This window comes from Carettochelys insculpta, chromosome 5 (assembly GCF_033958435.1).
Source record: "Carettochelys insculpta isolate YL-2023 chromosome 5, ASM3395843v1, whole genome shotgun sequence".
In the NCBI taxonomy this organism is placed as follows: Eukaryota; Metazoa; Chordata; order Testudines; family Carettochelyidae; genus Carettochelys; species Carettochelys insculpta.
This window is the reverse complement of record NC_134141.1, coordinates 262,753-283,568: the sequence shown is the minus strand read 5'-3', so window position 1 is coordinate 283,568 and position 20,816 is coordinate 262,753. Positions and strand designations below refer to the sequence as shown.

The following is a 20,816-nucleotide window of genomic DNA, read 5'->3' as shown; positions in this document are numbered from 1 at the left end:
TGGCACAGCCACCCCGCACTTTCTTCTCTTGATTTGCAAGTCAAGTGGTTCTTGTCCTGCTCTGTTACAAAGCTCCTTATCTGTGACAAAGTCTTCCCATTTGAGGATGTACCTTAGGCATCTGTTTATCAGTGCCTACAGCTTATGATTTGAACACATTTTAGTTTGCCAGGTCTCACAGCCATAAAAGAGCACATTCTTCACATTTGTGTTGAAGATTGGCAGTTTTGTCTTCGCAGATATTTGTGAATTCCATGTGGAAAGGAGAGTCTTGAATAGAGCTGCTACTTTCCCTATCCTGGCACTGATATCTTTATCTGTTCCTCCAATTATGCCCATAATACTCCCCAAGTAAGTGAACTGCTTCTCATCTTCAAGGTCATCCACACCCAGTGTGATGGTGATGTAGTTGGACTGGTTGATCCTCACTGTCTTGCTCTTTCTCTTGTTAATTCTCAATTCAGTCACTGAGGCAGTTTTATATAATGTTTTGACCTTTTCTTTCATGCTGGTGTGAAAGGAGGGCAACACCAGCAGCAAAATCAACACTCTCTAGCTGTTTGAAAGGTGTCCACTGAATGCCTCATTGATAGCCATCTTGTTGTCCTATTCATAATTCAGTCCACTGTGCTCAAGAACAGGAAAGGTGACAATAGGCACCCTTGTCACACTGACAATATGGTGAAGGATTCTGTCAAAACACCATTGTGAATAATTTGGCATGTCAAGGGTTCATATGTTGAACGAATCAAGTTGTTAATTTTGGATGGCATGCCGTGGTGTTGCAGCAGTTTCCACCAAGAGTCTCTATCAACGCTGTTAGAGGTTTTTGCAAACTCCATGAAGGTCATGTACGTGGCAAGTTCCATGATCACTCAGAGTTCCTATTTGGTCATTACAGGACCTCTTACTTCAGAAGCAAGCCTGGTCTTCCCTGAGCTGTCTAGCGATTTCTGTCTTCTTTCCCTGCAAGAAAATCCTACTGAACGCTTTTCCTGGAACAGACAGTAACATGATGCCCCTCCAGTTCTTGCATTCCTTCAGGTTGCCTTTCTTTTTGGAAACTTGATAAAGGAGCCATGCTTCCAGTCTTGTGGGATCTCCTCAGTGTCCCAAACAGATTATACATCGCGTAGACTGATGTCTCACTACATGTCTTGATCGCTTCTGCAGGGATGTTGCCTGGACCAGGTGCTTTTCAGATTGGCAGTGGCTTTTCTGATGTCTTCTTCTGTAGGTCTGCTGCTGTTAATTTTCAGTGGTATATTTGCAGGTGGTAACCTGGGAGGTTCCATGTGGGCAGGACGATTCAGTAGCTCTTCAAAGTGTTCCTTCCATCTACTGAGCTGCTCACTTGTGTTTGTTAGCTTACACCCTCATGCTGTACTGGCAGATCCACTGTATACTGTGACCCAGCTACTTTCAATGTGATGTTATAGAACTCCTTCAAGTCTCTTTGTCCTGCAGCTTGTTTGGCACGTTGTGCAAGGTTTTCCACAAAGTTCTTGTCCCATTTTATAGCCTTTTTCACTTCTTTGTTGGCTTCTGAATACACTCTGAGCTTCCAGCATGGCTGCTCTTGTTGACTGCTGCTTTTCTGTCCTTTCCTCCCTTCACTGTTCTCAGAGTTTTTTTTGCTGTGATCCATTCTTTGACTCCTTGTTCTCTTTCCCAATGTCTTATAGCATGTTTCTTACCAGGCTGTTTTGGTGTGTTCCCAAATTTGTTCCACAGTAGCATCTTTTGGGATGAGGTCTGCCAGAAGTGCATATCTGTTGGACAGCTCCATCTGGAAACTGGATCTTGTCTCTAAATCCTTCAGCTCCTCTGTGTTGAATCTCAGTCCTGGCTTGGTCACTGTTGTGGTGTACCTCTTGAGCTTCAACTTGAGCTTTACCATGACCAAATGGTGATCTGAAAATACATCTGCTTATCTTCTAGCATGGACGTCCTGCATCGATCTTCTGAAATAACTGCTAATACAGATGTGATCAATGTGATTTTCTGACTGGTGGTCCGGTGAAACCCAAGTAACCTTATGGATCCTTTTTTGTAGAAAAACACCACCACCAAACCATTGAAGGAACAAAAGTCACTGAACTGTTCTCCATTTTCATTCATGTTGCCTATGCCTTCTTTTCCCGCGGTCTATTCTCTGCCTGTATGTATGTTTCCAACATTCACATTGAAGTTGCCCATCAAAATCAACATATCCTTCTTTGCTGTCTGGTTCACACTTTGTAGTTTCTCATAGAAGCCTGTTTTACATTCCTCAGCTGCTTCATTGGTTGGAGCATAACACTGCACAATTAGTACCTTTCGCACTTTGGTGTACAATCTGGCTGTGATAATGCGTAACGATACTGTTGTCCACTCCATTAGAGCATCAGATAACAAAGCCCGCACCTTCTGTGTGTGGTGCACCCTCTTCTTCATGTCTTGAATAGATTAAGGTTTCACCTGTTGTCAGGCATAGCTGCCCAGATTGCATACATCTAGTCTCATGCAAGCCCAAAACTGCAAGCTTGTACTGTTTAATCTCTGCAGCAATCTGTGCTGTCTTCCCCACTTGATACATGGTCTGAATGTTCCATGTACCAAACTGGGTGGTTGTCCTGTATGAGAGAAGAGTCATCTGTGCTGCAGGTTCCTTTTAGCTTTCCCTGCCATGCTTCATACTCAATCCGAGAGCATGGTCAACTCCTCCCAGGATTTGTGTAGTTGTCAGTTTCTTTGTAGGCATTTCTGTAACCTTTGGTTTTTTATGGATTACGATTGTTAACCCTTTTACCTCAAGGAGAGGTGATACAAATTTGTCTGATCTCTACCCTTTGATCTGTCCAGTTTGGGTGACCTTCCAGTAGTTGTAGCTCCCTCTGACATAGCTCTCTGGGTCCTTAAGACACACAAACCACTCCACCATGACAAGGAATGGACCATGAGGTAGCCAACAGCTACCAGCTAGGGGAAAAAAATTTCCAGCAACTGGGCATGTGCGTGCATGCACACACACCTACATTGGAATGTACATGAGTAATCACTCGAAGAAGAATGAGGAGATTCAGGGACCTTGGGCTCCATTCCAGGCTCCAGAGGGAACACATTCTACTGGGCAAAGACCCTCCTGCCCATTTCACCCAAGGTCTGACCCCTTTCCTGCCCCATACTATCTAAACCTGGTGCTACAGCAACCCCATACAGACAAGCACTGCAATAATGAAGAGAATGAAAAGGTATCTGACTTAAATGAGGTGAACAGACAACAAATCAGGTGACAACAAAGCAAGAGGTAGAAATAGGGACAGAATGCCAGGAAAGAAGCAGAAGAGGAGAGACACCTCTGCATAGCATGAAGGGAATGACAATAGCTCTCTCTGTAAAGTCGTCCCATCTGAGCAGCATGGAGACCACCTACGTCAGTGCAGTACCGTTTGCTTGCGATGAGCTGCTTGTTTGCCCTCTGATCCATGGAACTGTGTCTCCTTTTTACCCCAACCAACAGTGATGAACTTTCCTACAGGAGAGAGAATTGTAGTATCTGAAGACTTAAAAAACAACACCATGCTGTTTGACAGAAAATAGAACCCCATGGTAGAACTGCCTACCCAGCCTAATATGCAAGCATTCACAGGAGCCATTCTATGGCATATGTTTTCTACTGTTATACAGTTAGACTGTTATACTGTTACACAATTTCTGCTGGATAGTAACAAAGAGGAAGCCGTGCTAGTCTATATACTATCAAAACAAAAAGCAGTCAAGTAGCACTTTAAAGACTAGCAAAGTGGTTTATTAGGTGAGCTTTCATGGGACAGACCCACTTCTTCAGACCATAGCCAGACCAGAACAGACTCAATAGCTGGTCTGGCTATGGTCCGAAGAAGTGGGTCTGTCCCACGAAAGCTCACCTAATAAACCACTTTGCTAGTCTTTAAAGTGCTACTTGACTGCTTTTTGTTTTGATAATTTCTGTTGGGGGTGCCACTCCAAGATTTTGGAATGTGATCAAGGGCTGCACTCTTCTATGGATCGAGTGTGGGGTCTGGGACGAAGGTTGGGTGCAGAAGGGAATGTGAGGTAGGCACCTGGGGTGCAAGAGAGAATGGGGGATCGGACAGGGAGTTTGTGAAGGAGGGGGTTATGACCTGGGGCAGAGAATTGGTGTGCCTGGTCCAGGAAAGAGGAGAGGGTTCTGGGCTGGGAGAGGAATGTAGGAGTGGGGTGCAGCGTCTGAGAGGAAATTGTAACCTGGGACAGGAGAGAGAAGAATACAAAATGTTCGGATGGTGAGCTGAGGCAAGGGGTAGGGATGTAGGTACAGGAGATGGTATGGTGCAAGAGTGGATTCTGGCCTGGGCAGTAGTATAGAAGAGAGTGCAGTGTCTGAGAGGGAGTTGGAGTGCAGGGGGAGAGTGTGAAAGCAAGATGCTACCTAGGAGGCACTTACCTAAGCAGCTTGTCACCATCAGCAGTCTCAGGAAACCTTCCAGGCTTGCTAGCAGCCCTATACCACTCCATGTGGCTCTCTGGGCTGTTGGGGAGTCTTTGAATGTTGTCCCTGCCTCCCCCCAACCCCCAACAAAATTCTCTCTGCTCCTATTGGCCAGAAATTAGCCAATGGGAGCTGAGCAATTTTGCCAGGATAGGGACAGTGGGTATAGTCTCTCCCCTCCCATTCATCCACTGCACTGAGAGTCACAGGAAGCAGACAGAAGCTTGGACTGGCACTTTGGTCTTGCTTGCCATTGAGCTAACAGCAGGGTAGCAGCAAGGAAACTTTCCAGAAGGTATTAAACATTTAGAGCCTCTGCTGCCAAGAAAACCTTGACAGTCTGCTGCAGTTCTCTAATCTGACAGTAGTAGCTTGCTGCCTCCTGGGCAGAGCTCACTCAGGTCTCATTGTCCCTTTCATTCATTTTTATGAGACACCAATGAAATACATTTGAGCATATGTTTTCAGCAACAACTCACCTTCCCCAAAGTCATCCTGGTGGAGCTCCCTTTCAATAATTGGCTCAAAGTCCTTTGTCATCATTATAAGAGTTTGCTGACCTGCATGGTAAACATATAAGCTAGGGTTTAAAATTACTTGTATTTTATTCTCCACTGACAAGGAGAAAGGTGAAATCAGCTTCTCTGTTTGTGTGGGTCTGTCATATAGCAAAAGCAGAGAAAAAAAAAGTATTCTCAACAGGAAAATATTGTAAAACCACCAAAACTGGCAGGGAAAATAAGAAGCAAGCAGTTCTTGAACACTCCTTTAAATTTACTTTTGAACTTGATTAGGTTTAAAGTTGACAGTGTTCCTATAAGTAGAGAAAGTCTTAAAGCAAAACCACAAATCCAATGCAGTAACAACACAATATTTAGTGAAAACCACAGCACATTTCTTACCTCAATGATTAGAGCTGTAAAATCAGTCTTATACTACCCTCACATGAAGCCTGTGTTATCATCTTTTTAATGAGTCCTATTCACAATCAAACAAGCAAGCAGCATATGAAATGTTAATTCTGCTGCTACTTTGGTTCAATGCTGTAGATATTTTTAATGCAATTTGTAACTAAGGTAACACAAAAATGAAGTTGCACTGCTTTGCATATCTGTGCTGCAGACATGGGTAGCATTTTGTATACAGCACTTGATGCCAAAGCAATCAAACTGAACTGTATTGGTCAGAAATCAGCAAGAAAAAAAAAAATCACATTCACAGCTACAAAATGGAGAATAACCATAGTACTGCTGAAAAGGACCTGAGGTTAAAGTGGATCACAAATTCATTATGAGTCAACAATGTGGTGCAGCTGAAAAAAGTTTAACATTCTGAGATATGTTAATAGGTGTCTTGCACATAAAACATGGATCAGCAAAATGGTTTATTAGGTGAGCTTTCATGAGACAGACCCACTTCTTCAGACCATAGCCAGACCAGAACAGACTCAATATTTAAGGCACAGAGAACGAAAAACAGTAAGCAAGGAGGACAAATCAGGAAAAGACATATATGAATAAAATATAATTATATTCAAATTCGGCACATTAACACATGGTTTAAATCGTGATGGGAACCTTCTGAGTCACTGCAGGGGCTTGTCTGCATACTTGGCTCAGTCTAATTCTTGACCTTCCCCCCCACCCCTCCACTCTCTGATTTGCTCACCTTGATTATCTTTTCCTGATTTGTCCTCCTTGCTTACTGTTTTTCGTTCTCTGTGCCTTAAATATTGAGTCTGTTCTGGTCTGGCTATGGTCTGAAGAAGTGGGTCTGTCTCATGAAAGCTCACCTAATAAACCATTTTGCTAGTCTTTAAAGTGCTACTTGACAGCTTTTTGTTTTGATAGACTAGCACGGCTTCCTCTCTGTTACTATAAAACATGGATGTAACTCTCCCCCACTACACAGCATGGGTCAGATCTCTGCTTCAATAAACGCAGCCATCTCTGGGCACTGCACCTTAGGAAATAATAACATGGAGATACACCTACCTCAGCACTGGAAGGGACTTATGAGAGATCATAAAATCCAGTTCCCTGAACTCACAGCAGGACATATCTCACCATCCCTGACAATTTTTTTTCCCTTTGCACCAAACCCTTAAATGGCCCCCTCAAGGGCTGAACTCACAAACCTGGGTTTACAAGGCCAAAGCTTGAACTGAACTATTCCTCCCTCCCCAAGATGAAGACAACTGGTGAAAGCCCAGAGTAGAACAACAAAAAATGACACATGGATTTAAAAACCTGACCTATAGAGAAAAGTTAGAGAAATTTGGCATGTCTAGTCTCAAGAAAGGAAAACTGTGGGGGACTCGATAAAGGTCTTCAGACATGTTAAAGGCTATTATAAAGACGACTGATCAGTTTGCCTCTATGTCCACTGAAAGTTGGACAAGTAGTAATGGGCTTAATCTGCAGCAAGAGAGACTGTGGTTAGATGGTACGAAAAGAACTCTAAAGAGCAGTTAAGCTCTGCGATAGCTTTCTAAGGGAATTGTGGAATCTCCATCTCCATCACTTTAAGAACAAGTGGGACAAACTATCCCTGACAAGTGTGTTTGGTCCCACCTCAGCACAGATTGTTCTGGATGACCTCGATAGTCCTTGCAGCCCTGTATTTCTATGATTCTCCATTACGAAGCTGGGAGGTATCCTCACCATGGACAAGGACTGAAATATTATACAAGACCACCTGGATGACCTTAAAAACTGGCACAGAGAAATGAGAGTAAATTAAATACTGAAAAGTATAAGGGGATGCACTTAGTGTCTAAACTTCTACTGTCAGTCGGGGACTCATCATCTGGAAGTGACAGAGAAGGAGAGAAGCCAGGGTATGTCAGTCAATAAGACAATGAGCCATGACATGATGCAGTTGCAAAAGATATTACCGCCCTCCGGAGACTAATTTCATTTGTCAGGTTTCATATGAGAGGTATTTCTATGTGAGAGTGAATTCTTCAGGGCCAGGAAGCACAGCTAAGGTTGACCAACTGGGGAACATAACGTAAGAACGGCCATACCGGGTCAGACCAAAGGTCCATCTAGCCCAATATCCTGTCTGCCGACAGTAGCCAATGCCAGGTGCCCCAGAGGAGGTGAACCAAAGACAATGATCAAGCGATTTGTCTCCTGCCATCCATCTTCCGCCTTTGACAAAAGGCTAGTCACCATACCTTACCCCTTGCTAATAGCCATCTATGGACCTAACCGCCAAATATTTATCGAGCTCTTTTTTAAATTCTGTTAGAGTCCTGGGCTTCACAGCATCCACAGGCTGACTATGCACTGTGTGAAGAAACACTTCCTTTTATTAGTTTTGAAACTGCTACCCATTAATATAGGAACTAGATGACACCAAATACAATTATGGGAACAAGTAAATAACATTTTTGTATTCACTTTCTCCACACCATTCATGATTTTATATACCTCTACCACACTGCCCCGCAGTCTCCTCTTTTCTAGACTGAAAAGTCCCAGTCTCTCTAGCCTCTCCTCATATGGGACTCGTTCCAAACCATTAATCATTTTAGTTGCCCTTTTCTGAACCTTTTCTAACACCAATATATCTTTGAGGTGAGGAGACCACATCTGCATGCAGTAATCAAGATGTGGCTGTACCATAGTTTTATATAGGGGAAGTAAGATATTCTTCATCTGATTTTCTATCCCTTTTCTAATTATTCCTAACAGCCTATTTGCTTTACTGACTGCCGCTGCACACTGCGTGGATGTTTTCAGAGAACTATCCACTATAATTCCAAGATCCCTTTCCTGATCTATTGTAGCTAAATTTGCTCCCATCATATTGCATGTATAATTGGGGTTATTTGTCCCAATGTGCATTACCTTACACTTACCCACATTAAATTTCATTTGCCATTTTGCTGCCCAATCACTCAGTTTGCTGAGGTCATTTTGAAGTTCTTCACAATCTACTTTGGTTTTGACTATCCTGAACAGCTTGGTATCATCTGCAAACTTTGCCACCTCACTGCTTACCCTTTTCTCTAGATCATTGACCAATAAGTTGAATAAGATTGGTCCCAGGACTGACCCTTGGGGAACACCACTAATTACCCCCTTCCATTGTGAAAATTTACCATTTATTCCTACCCTTTGTTTCCTGTCTTTTAACCAGTTCCCAATCCAGTACCTTTAAGTAACTAAGGTACTTAAACATTTTACTATTGTTTTTTGAATTTATGGCCAACTGTTCCTCAAAATCTTTTTTGGCTTTTCTTATTACATTTAATTTGGCAGTGTTTATGTTCCTTTCTATTTTGATCACTAGGATTTGACTTCCACTTTTTAAAAGATGCCTTTTTATCTCTCACTGCCTCTTTTACATGGTTGTTAAGCTGTGGTGGCTCTTCTCTAGGTCTTACTGTGTTTTTTAATTTGGGGTATACATTTAAGTTGGGCCTCTAATATGGTATCTTTGAAAAGTTTCCATGCAGCTTGCAGGGATTTTACTCTAGTTACTCTACCTTTTAATTTCTTTTTAACTAACCTCCTCATTTGTGTAATTCCCCTTTTTGAAATTAAATACCAGAGTGTTGGACTGTTGCGGTGTGCTTCCCAACACAGGAATATTAAATGTTGTTATGTTATGGTCACTATTTCCAAGCGGTCCTGTAATAGTTACCTCTCGGACCAAATCCTGTGTTCCACTCAGTACTAAATCAAGGATTGCTTCTCCCCTTGTGAGTTCCTCTACCAGCTGCTCCAAGAAGCAGTCATTTAAGGCATCAAGAAATTTTCTCTCTGAATCCCTTCCTCAGGTGACATGTATCCAGGGGAGGGTTTGGCCTTATGAAAACAGATGCAAGGCTGCACTGAACTATCTTATATTTATTCAACAGTTTACAAACAGGCTATCATTTGTACCTGTGATCAGCAAGACAAGCTCCTGGTCAGGACTCCAGCTCATGGTGGTCAGACCACTATCTACTCTCCCAACACATTCAAGCTGTAAGAGAGAAATGAGCAGTTTCAGGTATTCATGTAGGTAGGAGTGATAAACACACAACAGCTAGAAAGGCTGAGTTTATCTCCAATGTACTGCTCTGGCTTACAAGGATTTAGGGAAGATAACAATTGCATCAGCTGTGGCTGCTCATGATTGTCAGAACTGTACTCTGGTAACAAGCCATAACCTCTTTTGGTGAGGAGAAGGGAAAATTCAGACACCTGGGCTGCGTCTACACTACAGCTCCCTTTTGAAAGGACGCCTTTTGAAACGGAACGGCGACAGCCGTCCTTTTGAAAGGGAGCATCCACACAGGCGAATAAGGACCGAAGGTTCGATCCACTCTTTGGAAAGTCCCTGAGTGCAATTTCAAAAGAGAGCGTCCATACGATGCAGGGCGCTCTTTCAAAAGCATGGAGCAAGAAGAGCCGTAGGCAGGGTGGCATGGTGGACGAGCCCTTCCAGGGTCGCCACACGCCATCCCTTTAAAGGGTCTCCCCACCCCAAGCCTGCACACACTGAGGAACAGCAACCCATCCCCAGGCATGCAGGGATTGCGAGCTGAGGAGGCATCCCGGGTCCCCATGGGCCCCAAGCAGCCCCCTCCCCACATCAAGGCCTGGCCGCTGTGCACCAGTGGCTCTGGCTGGCCACCCAGGTAGCCACCCTCCTGGAGGCCATCTTTAGGGAACAACATCCCCAACCAGTCCCCCAGGTCATCCGCTGCTCGTAGAGCTTCCCTACAAGCAGTGACTGGTGGGACCCGCTGGTGCTGGAGGACTGGGGCGATGACTGGTGGCTAAGAACTTCAGGATGACCAAGCAGACATTCCCGGAACTGTGCCACTGGCTCGCCCCACTCCTCCAGCACCAGGACAACTGCATGAGGCCAGCACTCCCCCAGCAGAAAAGGGTGTCCAGAATCCTGTGGAAACTGGCCACCCCAGACAGTCACTGATCTGTCGGCCACCAGTTTGGGGCGAGCAGGGCCACCATCAGGGACGTCCTCAACGAGGTAAGCCATGGTCGGGTCACATCCATACCACATGTGGGGACCAGGGACATCCCCCGCCAGGGACAGGGGGGATGGGGACAGGTGTGCACATCACATCCCAGGCCACACTCACAAGTACACCCCCCACTGCCCTGCAGGTCACCCAGGCCATCAACAAGGTGCTCCTGAGGCAGGTGATCTGCATCAGGGAGCTGGACAACGCCATGAGGGCTTCCAGGAGCTGGGCTTCCTGAACTGCTTCGGGGCCCTGGATGGCACCCACATTGCCATCAGGGCCCCGGAGCACAGTCAGTCGTGGGGTTTCTGTAAACCGCAAGCGCTACCGCTCCATGGTCCTGCAGGCACTTGTCAACACCAATGGCCAGTTCCAGGACATCTGTGTGGGCTGGTCCGGCCGTGCCCCTGGTGCCAGGGTGTTCCAGAACTCAGGGCTGGGACACCACATAGCCCAGGGGACCTCCATTCTCCAGCAGGAGCTGCCCTGTATTGTGGCCACCACAATGCTGCCCTGTATTGTGGCAGACACAGCCTACCCACTGCAGGCCTGGCTCATGAAGCCATACACAGGGCACATGCAACCAACCAGGACCTTTTCGATGAACGGCTGAACCAGGCCCGCAATACTGTGGACCGGGCATTCGGCCACCTCAAGGGAAGCATTAGGTGTCTCCACATGGAGGCTGGAAGTGGGACTGGCCAACATCCCGGCAGTGGTTGGGGCCTGCTGTGACCCGCACAACCTCACCGAGGCCAAGCAAGAGCCATTTGTGCAGGGGTGGGCCGCTGAGGCAGGGCATGGGTACAAGCAACCCCATCACCCTGTGTCACCAGGCTCAGCAGGACATGGTGTGGATCCAGATGACCTGTGCCAGGCCTTCAAGCGGGGACCACAGTGACCTCCACAACCCAGCATACATCCTCCACCACCCTGCACGTGTGCGCACAGAAACATGCACAGTCTCCTCACCACCACACATACACAGGGGACGTGGGACAGAACACAAAAATAAACTTTTTACTGTACATAACTGTGTGCAACCTTGTTTTTGAGGCAACTGTTTATCAGAGGAAGTTTGAAAGAGGTACTGTGGGGTAACTATTTACAGCGGCGGAGCAGCCCCAGGTGGGCTTCCTGGGAGCCCCAGGGGGCCTCCATGGAGGGAGGGCAGCGTTAGCCTTCCACAGGGCTCGATGGGCATGATCCACATTGCCCATGCCCTCCCCACCCCACCCCACCCATGTCTGAGGGCCCCCTCGGGGCTGGGCCAGGGCCAGCAGCGCAGGCAGGTAGGGGTGCGGCTGAGGCAAGGCCCCTGTGGGCTCTGCGGGGTTGGCATGGAGGAGGTGGGGTGCAGCCACCTTCTGGCCAGCAATATGCAGGCCAGCTGAATGAGGTCGGCCCGGGTCAGGTGGGTCGGAACCAAGGCAGGTGGGTCAGGCATTGGGGAGGGTGGGGTCAGAGGGCAGACCAGGGGTGGGTAGGGTGGAAGAGGCTGACCAGGGAACCAGGGAGGTGGGAGGGCAGGTGGGGGACGGAGGTGGGAGGGGCAGCTGCAGGAGTGGGTAGCAGTTTGGGCCAGGCGGCCAACCATGGCCTGGGTCAGGGCATTGAGGTTGGCTGCCACCCAGTCTCAGGCCTGCCGCTCTATGGCTAGCCACTCATGCAGAACACCGGTAAGGTCCCACAGTGCTGCAGTATGGCCAGCGTCCACCGTCTCCTCCTCCCCACCCTGGTGGCACCAGTGTTGGGCCCGCGCAGGGACAGCACAGGGTCTGGGCTTCTCCCCCTCACCCTCTGCGGTCGGGCTGCTGGCTGCAGGAGCTGTGGAGACAGAAGGAGAGAGCGGAAAGGGCCATTAGTCCCAGGCACAGAACCTTGTGGCCCTCTCCCCTTCCCTCAGGATGCCCTGTGATGCCCATGTCCCAGGGTTCCCTGCATGGGTGCCAAGGGAGCAGGTTTCCCACCCCCGCTGCCCTCCCAGTCCCTCCACAGCCAGCCTGCCTGTGGTACTGTCCTGGCTGCGTGGTGCTAAGCACTGCACATCTGCCCCCCGACCAGGCCCAGGGAATGCAGCCATCTGGTGTCCACACGCCCTGGGGCAGCAGCCATGTGGGAGGGCTGCAGCCACCCTGGGCAGGACTGGATGCCCCCTCCCCAGGATGGCTGGTGTGCACACCACCTACCTGTGGGTCCCTCCAGGAAGTCAGGCAAGGCACAGGCAGATGGGGCCGGGCTGGACAGCCCAAACGGGATGTTGATGACGAGGGCCCCCTCACTTGAGCCCTCATCGCTGGTGGCGTCCAGTCCCTGTGGGTACCTGGTGCCGGCCACAGGTCCGGGCCAGTCCTCCTCCTCTGTCCTTTTCTTGGGCTCCTGCTCCATCCCCAGGTCTGCGGTGTCCAGTAGCACGGCCGGGGGTCCTGCTTCCTTGGGCCCAAAGAGGCAGTCCAGGTCCTTGTAGTAGGGGCAGCTGGTGCATACTCCCCCTGACCGCCCGGCCATGTCCTGGGCCCTGCAGTATCCCTGGCATAGGTCCTTCACCTTGGACCTCACCTGGTTCAGGTGGGGTGACCCCGGCCGGTGAGGCCCTGGGCAAGGAGCTGGAACACTGCTGAGTTCCTGCACCAGACCCCTGTCTGGCGCAGGACCTCCTCTTCTGCCCAGAGGGCAAAGAGGTCCTGCAGCTCGGCCTCCATCCAGGAGGGGGCCCGGCACTTGGGAGGCTGGCTGCCCTCCTGGAAGAGCTGCCCAGTGTCCTTGGGGGGCTAGCCATGGTGCTGGGGAGAGCGTTGGATTGGCTGGAGAGTCATTGCAAGGAGCGTATTGTGCAGCAGTGTGGGCTGCCTGCACGCTCTCAGCTTCCTGCCAGAGGGTTTCTGGGAGCCTGCCTCCTTAAATGTGGCCAGATGCTGGAGCCATAGAGCTCCGTTTGTGCTGAGAGCGGTGCCACTTCCTGACAGTGATCGCCGCTGTGGAGGACTCCACGTTTCAAAAGAGCGGGCCACGGAACGTCTATACTTGCTTTCTTTCTAAATTATCTTTCGAAGGCGGGTGCTCTTCCCACTTCGAAACAGAGGACCAATTTTGAAGGAACTCTCCCGTTCTTTCAAAATTACTTTCGAAAGAGCGCCGTATGTGTGGATGCTGCAGAGGTTCGTTCAAAAGACCGGGGTCTTCCAACCTGGATTTCTAATGTATTTGCTAGCCCACAAAAGCTTATGCTCCAAAATATCTGTTAGTCTATAAGGTGCCCTAAGACCTTTTTTGTTCTCAAAGCTACAGACTAACACAGCTACCTCTGATACTTGCTAGTGTAGACATACCCCATAGAATGACTCCATCTTACAAACAAGGAGCCTCAGTTTACACACGATGAATTTCAAGATACCCAAATACATTCAGAACAAAAACATTAAGCATTAAATCAATCTTTAAAACCAAGATATATGTTAGAAGCCAAACCTTAACTCTGATCCTAGTGCTCATATTAGTAAATAGTCTGACTCATTAGACAAGTTAATACATACTATAGAACATGATCTTTCATACATTAAATGACAAAAATTTACAGTCTTCAGATTAGGCTTGATTTTTTTTTTTGAAGTCTGAGTGACGTTCGCAACCCATGCCACATGCAAAGAAAGTTGGCTAAGACGGCAATAGCAGCTACCCAAGTGTCAGAACAGGCGTTGCCAAATCCAGGGTCAGGCCCTGCCTACTCTAGCATTTCTTTTGCATCTGTACCCATTGGAGTACAACAACAGGTCTTCAGGAAGCACAGCTGTAGACAGGACTATAGTGACTTTAAGCAACTTGCTATAGATTTGTGTGTGATTTTGGGCAACAGACAGGGAGCCGTGCTAGTATATATACTATCAAAACAAAAAAGTAGTCAAGTAGCACTTTAAAGACTAACAAAATAATTTATTAGGTGATGAGCTTTCATGGGACAGACTCACTTCTTCAGACCATAGCCAGACCAGAACAGACTCAATTGACTAGAACTCCACCACAAACAAAACATGAAGTTCCAGCCCTATTCTTAGTTAAACAGTTTTGGTGTCTTATGAATGCTGCCTGGCATTAATCTTTAATCACGAAATACAAAGCTTCTATTCTTTCAACAAGGCCTACACATCAGAAACACAATTCCATTACTTTAATATGCATTAGTCACCTCTGAAAATGTTCTCCACTAAGTGAAAACTGTTAGATTTATGATACAGCTTTATTTTTAAACAACATTTTGCTCTGAGGTAAAGCTACAGGACTAAGAATGGAGGCAGGCTATGACTTCTCCTTTTACATTCCAGCCTACCTGTTTTGTGCTGAGGTTGCAGAGTATAACATCTCCAGCTTCCGTAGCAATACACACACTCTCCTGATCTGGCAGATCTTCAATGCCCACAATGTGACCACTTCCATCTTCTGGCAGAAAACCATCCACTGTCAAAGAAATATCATTCATCGCCTAGACAAACAAAACAGTCACAAAATGACTATGCATTACTCTGCTAAGATGTATACAAATGCTAGAGAGGGCAACTATATATTCTAGACACCTGAAACATCAGAGAAATAAAGGATATTACCTCACATGGAGCAGCAAGATTCAATGGAACTCTCTACCAGAGAGCCAAGCAATTCAGACATCAGACAGGCCTCTTCCATACATGCCCCTTCCTCCAGAAGGGGCACGGTAATGAGCAGGCCAGAAGATACTAATGAGGCGCAGATGTAAATTTCCCATGCCTCATTAGCATATGGCCATATGATTCAGAGTCTGGAAGAAGCTCTTTTGGACTCCAAAATAACCATACAGATGCACAGTCCACAGTGATCCCTCAAAGGAAACCCTCCTTCTGGAAGCTCCATCTTCCTCAAAATTGCTCAACAAATTGTAGAGCACCTGCACAGATGATGTACCAATAAATATCATTATATGCCCATATACACTCTCCATTTCAAAGGAACTGTAACTTAGTTGGTGCTGAATTTGCTCCAACATTTATGAAGGATCATACAGAGAGTGATAGCATCACTTACAACAGGACTGAAATGCTTTCACATGCCAGTTTTACACACTACACAGAGTTCTATTGCTAGAGTAACAGGGAAAAATGGTCTCTCCTCTCCTTTAACTAGTTTACTCAGTATACTGGAGACTGCTTTTTTGGAGCCAGTTTGACTATTTCTCCTTTGTAAGTCCACCAGTTTTCCCCAACCGTATGGGCCTTTCAGGCTCAGGCTACGGTACAGAGATATTTTGAAATATCTTATTTCAAAATAACACAGCTACACACAACGCATTTTGAAACAGTGCCCATTTTGAAGTGGCATTTCCGGACACAGTGCTATTTCGAATTAGCGCCAGTGGCACCACGGCATCTTATTTCAAAATAGCCATTATTCCTCCCACATTGACAGTTACCCATTTCAAAATAATGCACCTGTTACTTCAATTTTATTTCAAAACAGCAAATGCATAGTGGAGACACTAGCAAAGTTATTTCGACAAAATAGCTGTTATGTCAAAATAACTCCGTAGCGTAGACATAGCCTCATGCAACAAATAAGGCAATAAAAACAATGATAAAACCCACAACTGTGATTGTAAAACCACAAATACTGGTGGGGAGGAGAAGCGAGTTGAATATATTTAAGAATTTAACTCAATGTTTGTCATTCACTAGATTTCAAATTGACAGCATGACTAGAATCAGTGATAGAAATTTTATAGGAAGAGTCCTTCCTCATCATGCAACACCATGAGAGTATGAAAACTCTTTCATCAATGCAGTTACAAAATAGAGTACTGGGCAGTTAACTTACATACACCTATGCAAAATGGGAGACACCCAGCTTTCAGAATAAGTGAATCACTTGTTCTCATGCCTGAGACTGTTTCAGATACAGTGCACACAGCAAGGGAGAGAAGCGCTTCATGCTGCTCAGCAGCACACCACCCAGAGAAATCCACACAGTATTAACAGATTCCAAAGAGAATCAGGCCCAGGACCACACAGATTTACAGTGCTCTATCAATAAGAGCCTATGTGAAGGGCCAAGAGTAGTGGTGAACAACCCTGGATCCCACTGAGACCCCTCCTGTGGCCTTCGAAACCCCAGTGTGTTCCCATCCCCCATGCACTTCTTGCATATTGAAGCCTTGCACTCCCTGCTCCTCTCCCTGCTCCTCTCCCTCCCGCGCACCACTTCTGAAACACCAAGAATCCTCTCATTCATCCTTCATCCCCATTCCTCCCCTCCTCCCAAGCTGGCATGCCATGAGTTCATGGCTGTTCAAGTTCTGGGAAAGATGAGGAGGAGCAGGAATGGAGCACAAATCAAGCAATTCAGGGCACTTTGAAAGTGCTGGGGGATAGGGGTAGGAGCTGGAAATATGGGGCTCCTGTGTCTTCATGTGTGAGAGGAGCCTGGGGAAGGAGAATGGTGTGGGGGAGAGTAGGGCTGTGGCCCACTGAGATGTGGGGGGCCATTTATGAGGCCCACTCGCTACTCTTGGTTGCCCATTGCTGGCCTAGAGAATGCTAACTGCTGCACAGAATCCAGCAAGGACAAGCACTGAAAGCTTACAGACCAAACATATGATTTGATCCATACAGGCAAATAGAAAAGAAGAAACTGAAGCTTTACCATAAGACTACTGGCAGCAGAACCCACTTCCAGCAATGCAAATCCAACCTACTGCTCTTTCTCCTCAATCACACGAAAAAAACTTAATGTCACTAGGCCCAAAACTGTAACAGTCAAGAGTGCTCAGAAGACTCTGTATGTCAGCAGGCATTGAAACATTTACCATCCTGCAACTCTGAAGCCACAATGCGTATCAAGAAAACAGCCCTAAACACAGCCTTGGAATTTCCATCAGTAACTCACCCCTTGAATGCCTGGGTCCAGCTCCAGTATTCCATACTCTGAGCCAACGAGCAGCGTCCCTTGGTCTACACGGAGGCAGAAACACTGAGGACTCCCCAGAGCCTGGACAGGCCCATACTCTATAGTACGCAGTAACTTCAGATTTCTCATGGTGTCAGCAACACAGAAACTAGAGAAATAGTTATAATGTACCAAAGAGGTATTAAATGAAGGCATAAAGAACACTTGAAAGACGAAGAAATTTGTGCAAACTCTGTGGCATCTGATCAAGTGGGTTTTTGCCCACAAAAGTTTATGCCCAAATAAATTTGTTAGTCTTTAAGGTTGCACAAGGCCCCTCGTTGTTTTCACAAATGCAGACTAACATGGCTACCTCTCTGATAGAGGTAGCTGTAAAATGAGCTTCAAAAAGAACTTACGCTCTCAAGTTTTTTGGCCTACAGCTCACTCCACTCAATACAAATCTTTCCACAGGCCACCAGCCTTGATAACAACACGAAATTGCTTATCTGTAAACACCTTAAAAACTAAATTGTTCTTTTTAGATTACTGAAGCATAAAACCATAGATATGTAGCTGCAGGGTAAGCTGGAGAGCCAGCACAGGCTTCCTGCCGGGGGAGGGAGCCCTGAGCCCCCACTCCGGCCCAATCACAGATGACTGTCTTCAAGTTCAGAGGCCAGAGCGAGTCTGAAGAAAGATGGGAACTACTCACCGTTAGAAAGGAAGGGAGCAGGACAGAATGGTTGAAAGCGTGAGGCGAGGACAGGCACACTGAGGGGTAAGGGAACGGCCCATGCACCCCGCCCCGGGCAGCAGCAAGGTGCTCCCCTGGGAAGTTTTACCAGCCCCCGCTCCCCGACTTGAGGTGCCTCGGACGAGACCTGTGAGAGCTGCGCTTGGAAGCCAGCAGTTGAGGACCGAGTCCCGCAACAGCGCGTCCCGCCCGGACAACGGCGACCGCCCTAACCAGCCAGGGCCAAGGCACACCACAGACGCGGAGCGGCGCGAGCCAGAAGGTGCCACCGCAGCGCGAGGCCACGCCACGGGCGGACACGCACTCACCAGCGCTCAGGGCACTCCTCGCTGTACGCGTGCACCCCCAATCAGGAGCTAGAGGCGGCCATATTGAAACCCCAGCAACGTGCGTCAGGCAAACGGATATGGGATGAGCATGCGCAGCAGGGAGATTGACGCCCGAGCCGAGCAGCGCATGCTCAATCCCAGCCCTGCTGAGCGGGTGAGCTCCAATTTCCCGAGCGTTGGAAGGGCGGGCTGCTCTTTACGGTCGGTGTTGGTTACAATGTGCATCAGTGGACGGTAGCTGCAAAGGCTGTCCCGTGCCGGATAAAAGTGCTTGGCAGGCTGACTTCTGGCCCGCGGGCTCTGGTTTATGGGATCAGTTCCAGTGCCATTTCATAGTGCTGCTGTACACCTTTCTAAAGCATCTAAGGCTTGAGGGGTTTGTCAGTGTGCCAGTGCTGAGAGCAACATGCGCACACCCCTCTGGAGCGGAAATGCACCTCACAGACTAAACCAGCCCTTGGGAATCGAGATCCATCAACTACATGAAACAAACTTGCTCGGATCCAGACGGACACACTTATAAAAGTCAGTCTGTATTGGAAATTAATTTGATCTGAAGTGGGTCTGTCCCACAAAAGCTTATCAGCAAATAAATATTTTGTTAGTCCTTAAAGTGGTACAGTTCTGCTTCTTTGTTTTATTGGAGTACAAACTAAATGGCTACTGGGCCCAGGTGTACGTGCACTGTAATGGTGTCTAAATTAGGGCTTTTGTCAGAACAGTTATGCCAGAGAAGGGTGTAATTTTTTTCACATTTCATAGAATCATAGGGATGTCATGAGGTCATCTCATCCAGCCCTCTGCTTCAACCAGAATCAACCCCCACTAAGTCATCCCAGCCAGGACCTTGTCAAGCCAGGACTTAAAAACCTCAAGGTATGGAGAATCCACCATCCTTCTAGGCAACGCATTCCAATGCTTCACCACCCTCCTAAAGGTATGTGGGTTACTGAAAAGGAATTATCGCACCGTTCTGGAAAGGGAAACAGCTGAGCTGGCTTTTATATTCAAATTCGGCACATTAACACATGGTTTAAATTATCATGGGAACTTTCTGAGTCACTATAGGGGCTCGTCTGCATACTTGGCTCAGTCTAATTCTTGACCTTCCCCCCCACCCCTCCACTCTCTGATTTGCTCACCTTGATTATCTTTTTCTGATTTGTCCTCCTTGCTTACTGTTTTTCGTTCTCTGTGCCTTAAATATTAGTCTGTTCTGGTCTGGGTATGGTCTGAAGAAGTGGGTTTGTCCCATGAAAGTTCACCTAATAAACTATTTTGCTAGTCTTTAAAGTGCTACTTGACTGCTTTTTGTTTTGATAGTGTATAGACTAGCATGGCTTCCTCTCTGTTACCCTCCTGGTGAAGTAGTTTTTCCTAATATCCAACCTATATCTCTCCCTCATTAACTTCAGACCATTACTCCTTGTTCTGACATCTGGCACCACTGAGAACAGTTACTCACCCTCCTCTTTAGAGCTCCCCTTCAGTAAGTTGAAGGCTGCTATTAAATCACCCCTAAGTCTTCTCTTCTGTAAACTAAATAAGCCCAAATCCCTCAGCCTATCCTCAGAGTTCTTATGCTCCAGTCCCTTAATCATTTTTGTTGCTCTCCGCTGAACCTGCTCCAGCACATCCACATCCTTTTTATACTGGGGAGCTCAAAACGGGACACATTATTCCAGATGTGGCCTCACCAGTGCCAAATAGAGGGAAACAACCACTTCTCTGGATCTGCTCGCAATCCTCCTCCTAATGCACCCAAATATGCCATTAGCCTTCTTGGCTACAAGGGCACACTGTTTACTCAAATCCAGCCTTTCATCCACCATAACCCCTAGGTCCCTTTCCGGCGTACTGCTGCTTGGTCCCCAGCCTATAACAATACTAGGGATTATTCCGCCTCAAGTGCAGGATTCTATACACTTCTCCTTGTTGAATCACATGAGGTTTCTTTTGGCCCAGTCCTCCAATTTATCCAGGTCACTCTGGATTCTCTCCCTACCCTCTAATGTATCTACCTCTCCCCTTAGTTTTGTGTCATCTGGAAATTTGCTGAGGGTGCAATCCAGTCACTCCTCCAGGTCATTAATAAAAATGTTGAACAACACCAGCCCCAGAACCAAGTCTTGCAGCACTCTGCTTGAAACCGACCACCATCCAGATATTGGGCCATTGACCACTACCCATTGGGCCCGACCGTCAAGCCAGCTTTCTATTCATCTTATAGTCCAAGGATCTGATCCATATTTCTTAATTTATGGGCAAGAATGTTGTGGGAGACTGTATCAAAAGCTTTGCTGAAGTCAAGGTATATCAATCAACTGACTTCCCCATGTCCAC

General features: G+C 47.2%; 1 protein-coding gene across 5 annotated transcripts in view; it reads right to left on the bottom strand.

Annotated features, from left to right (window-relative positions):
• The window catches only part of ELP1 (elongator acetyltransferase complex subunit 1), a 167,001-nt gene extending 147,939 nt beyond the window's left edge, over positions 1 to 19,062 (bottom strand). For 3 of the 5 annotated variants that reach the window (XM_074994465.1, XM_074994467.1, XM_074994469.1), the window contains exons 1-6: positions 18,453 to 19,062; positions 17,388 to 17,556; positions 14,806 to 14,958; positions 9,391 to 9,472; positions 4,972 to 5,052; positions 3,429 to 3,514 (exon numbers count right to left, since the gene is read on the bottom strand). In XM_074994465.1, the coding sequence (XP_074850566.1) occupies positions 3,429 to 3,514; positions 4,972 to 5,052; positions 9,391 to 9,472; positions 14,806 to 14,958; positions 17,388 to 17,537 (552 nt within the window). In that variant the 5' untranslated portion in view covers positions 17,538 to 17,556; positions 18,453 to 19,062. Of the gene's footprint in view, positions 1 to 3,415; positions 3,515 to 4,971; positions 5,053 to 9,390; positions 9,473 to 14,805; positions 14,959 to 17,387; positions 17,557 to 18,102 lie in introns of those variants that run through there. The other 2 variants (XM_074994466.1, XM_074994468.1) reach the window with 2 other exon arrangements.
• Between the last annotated feature and the right edge of the window lie 1,754 nt (positions 19,063 to 20,816).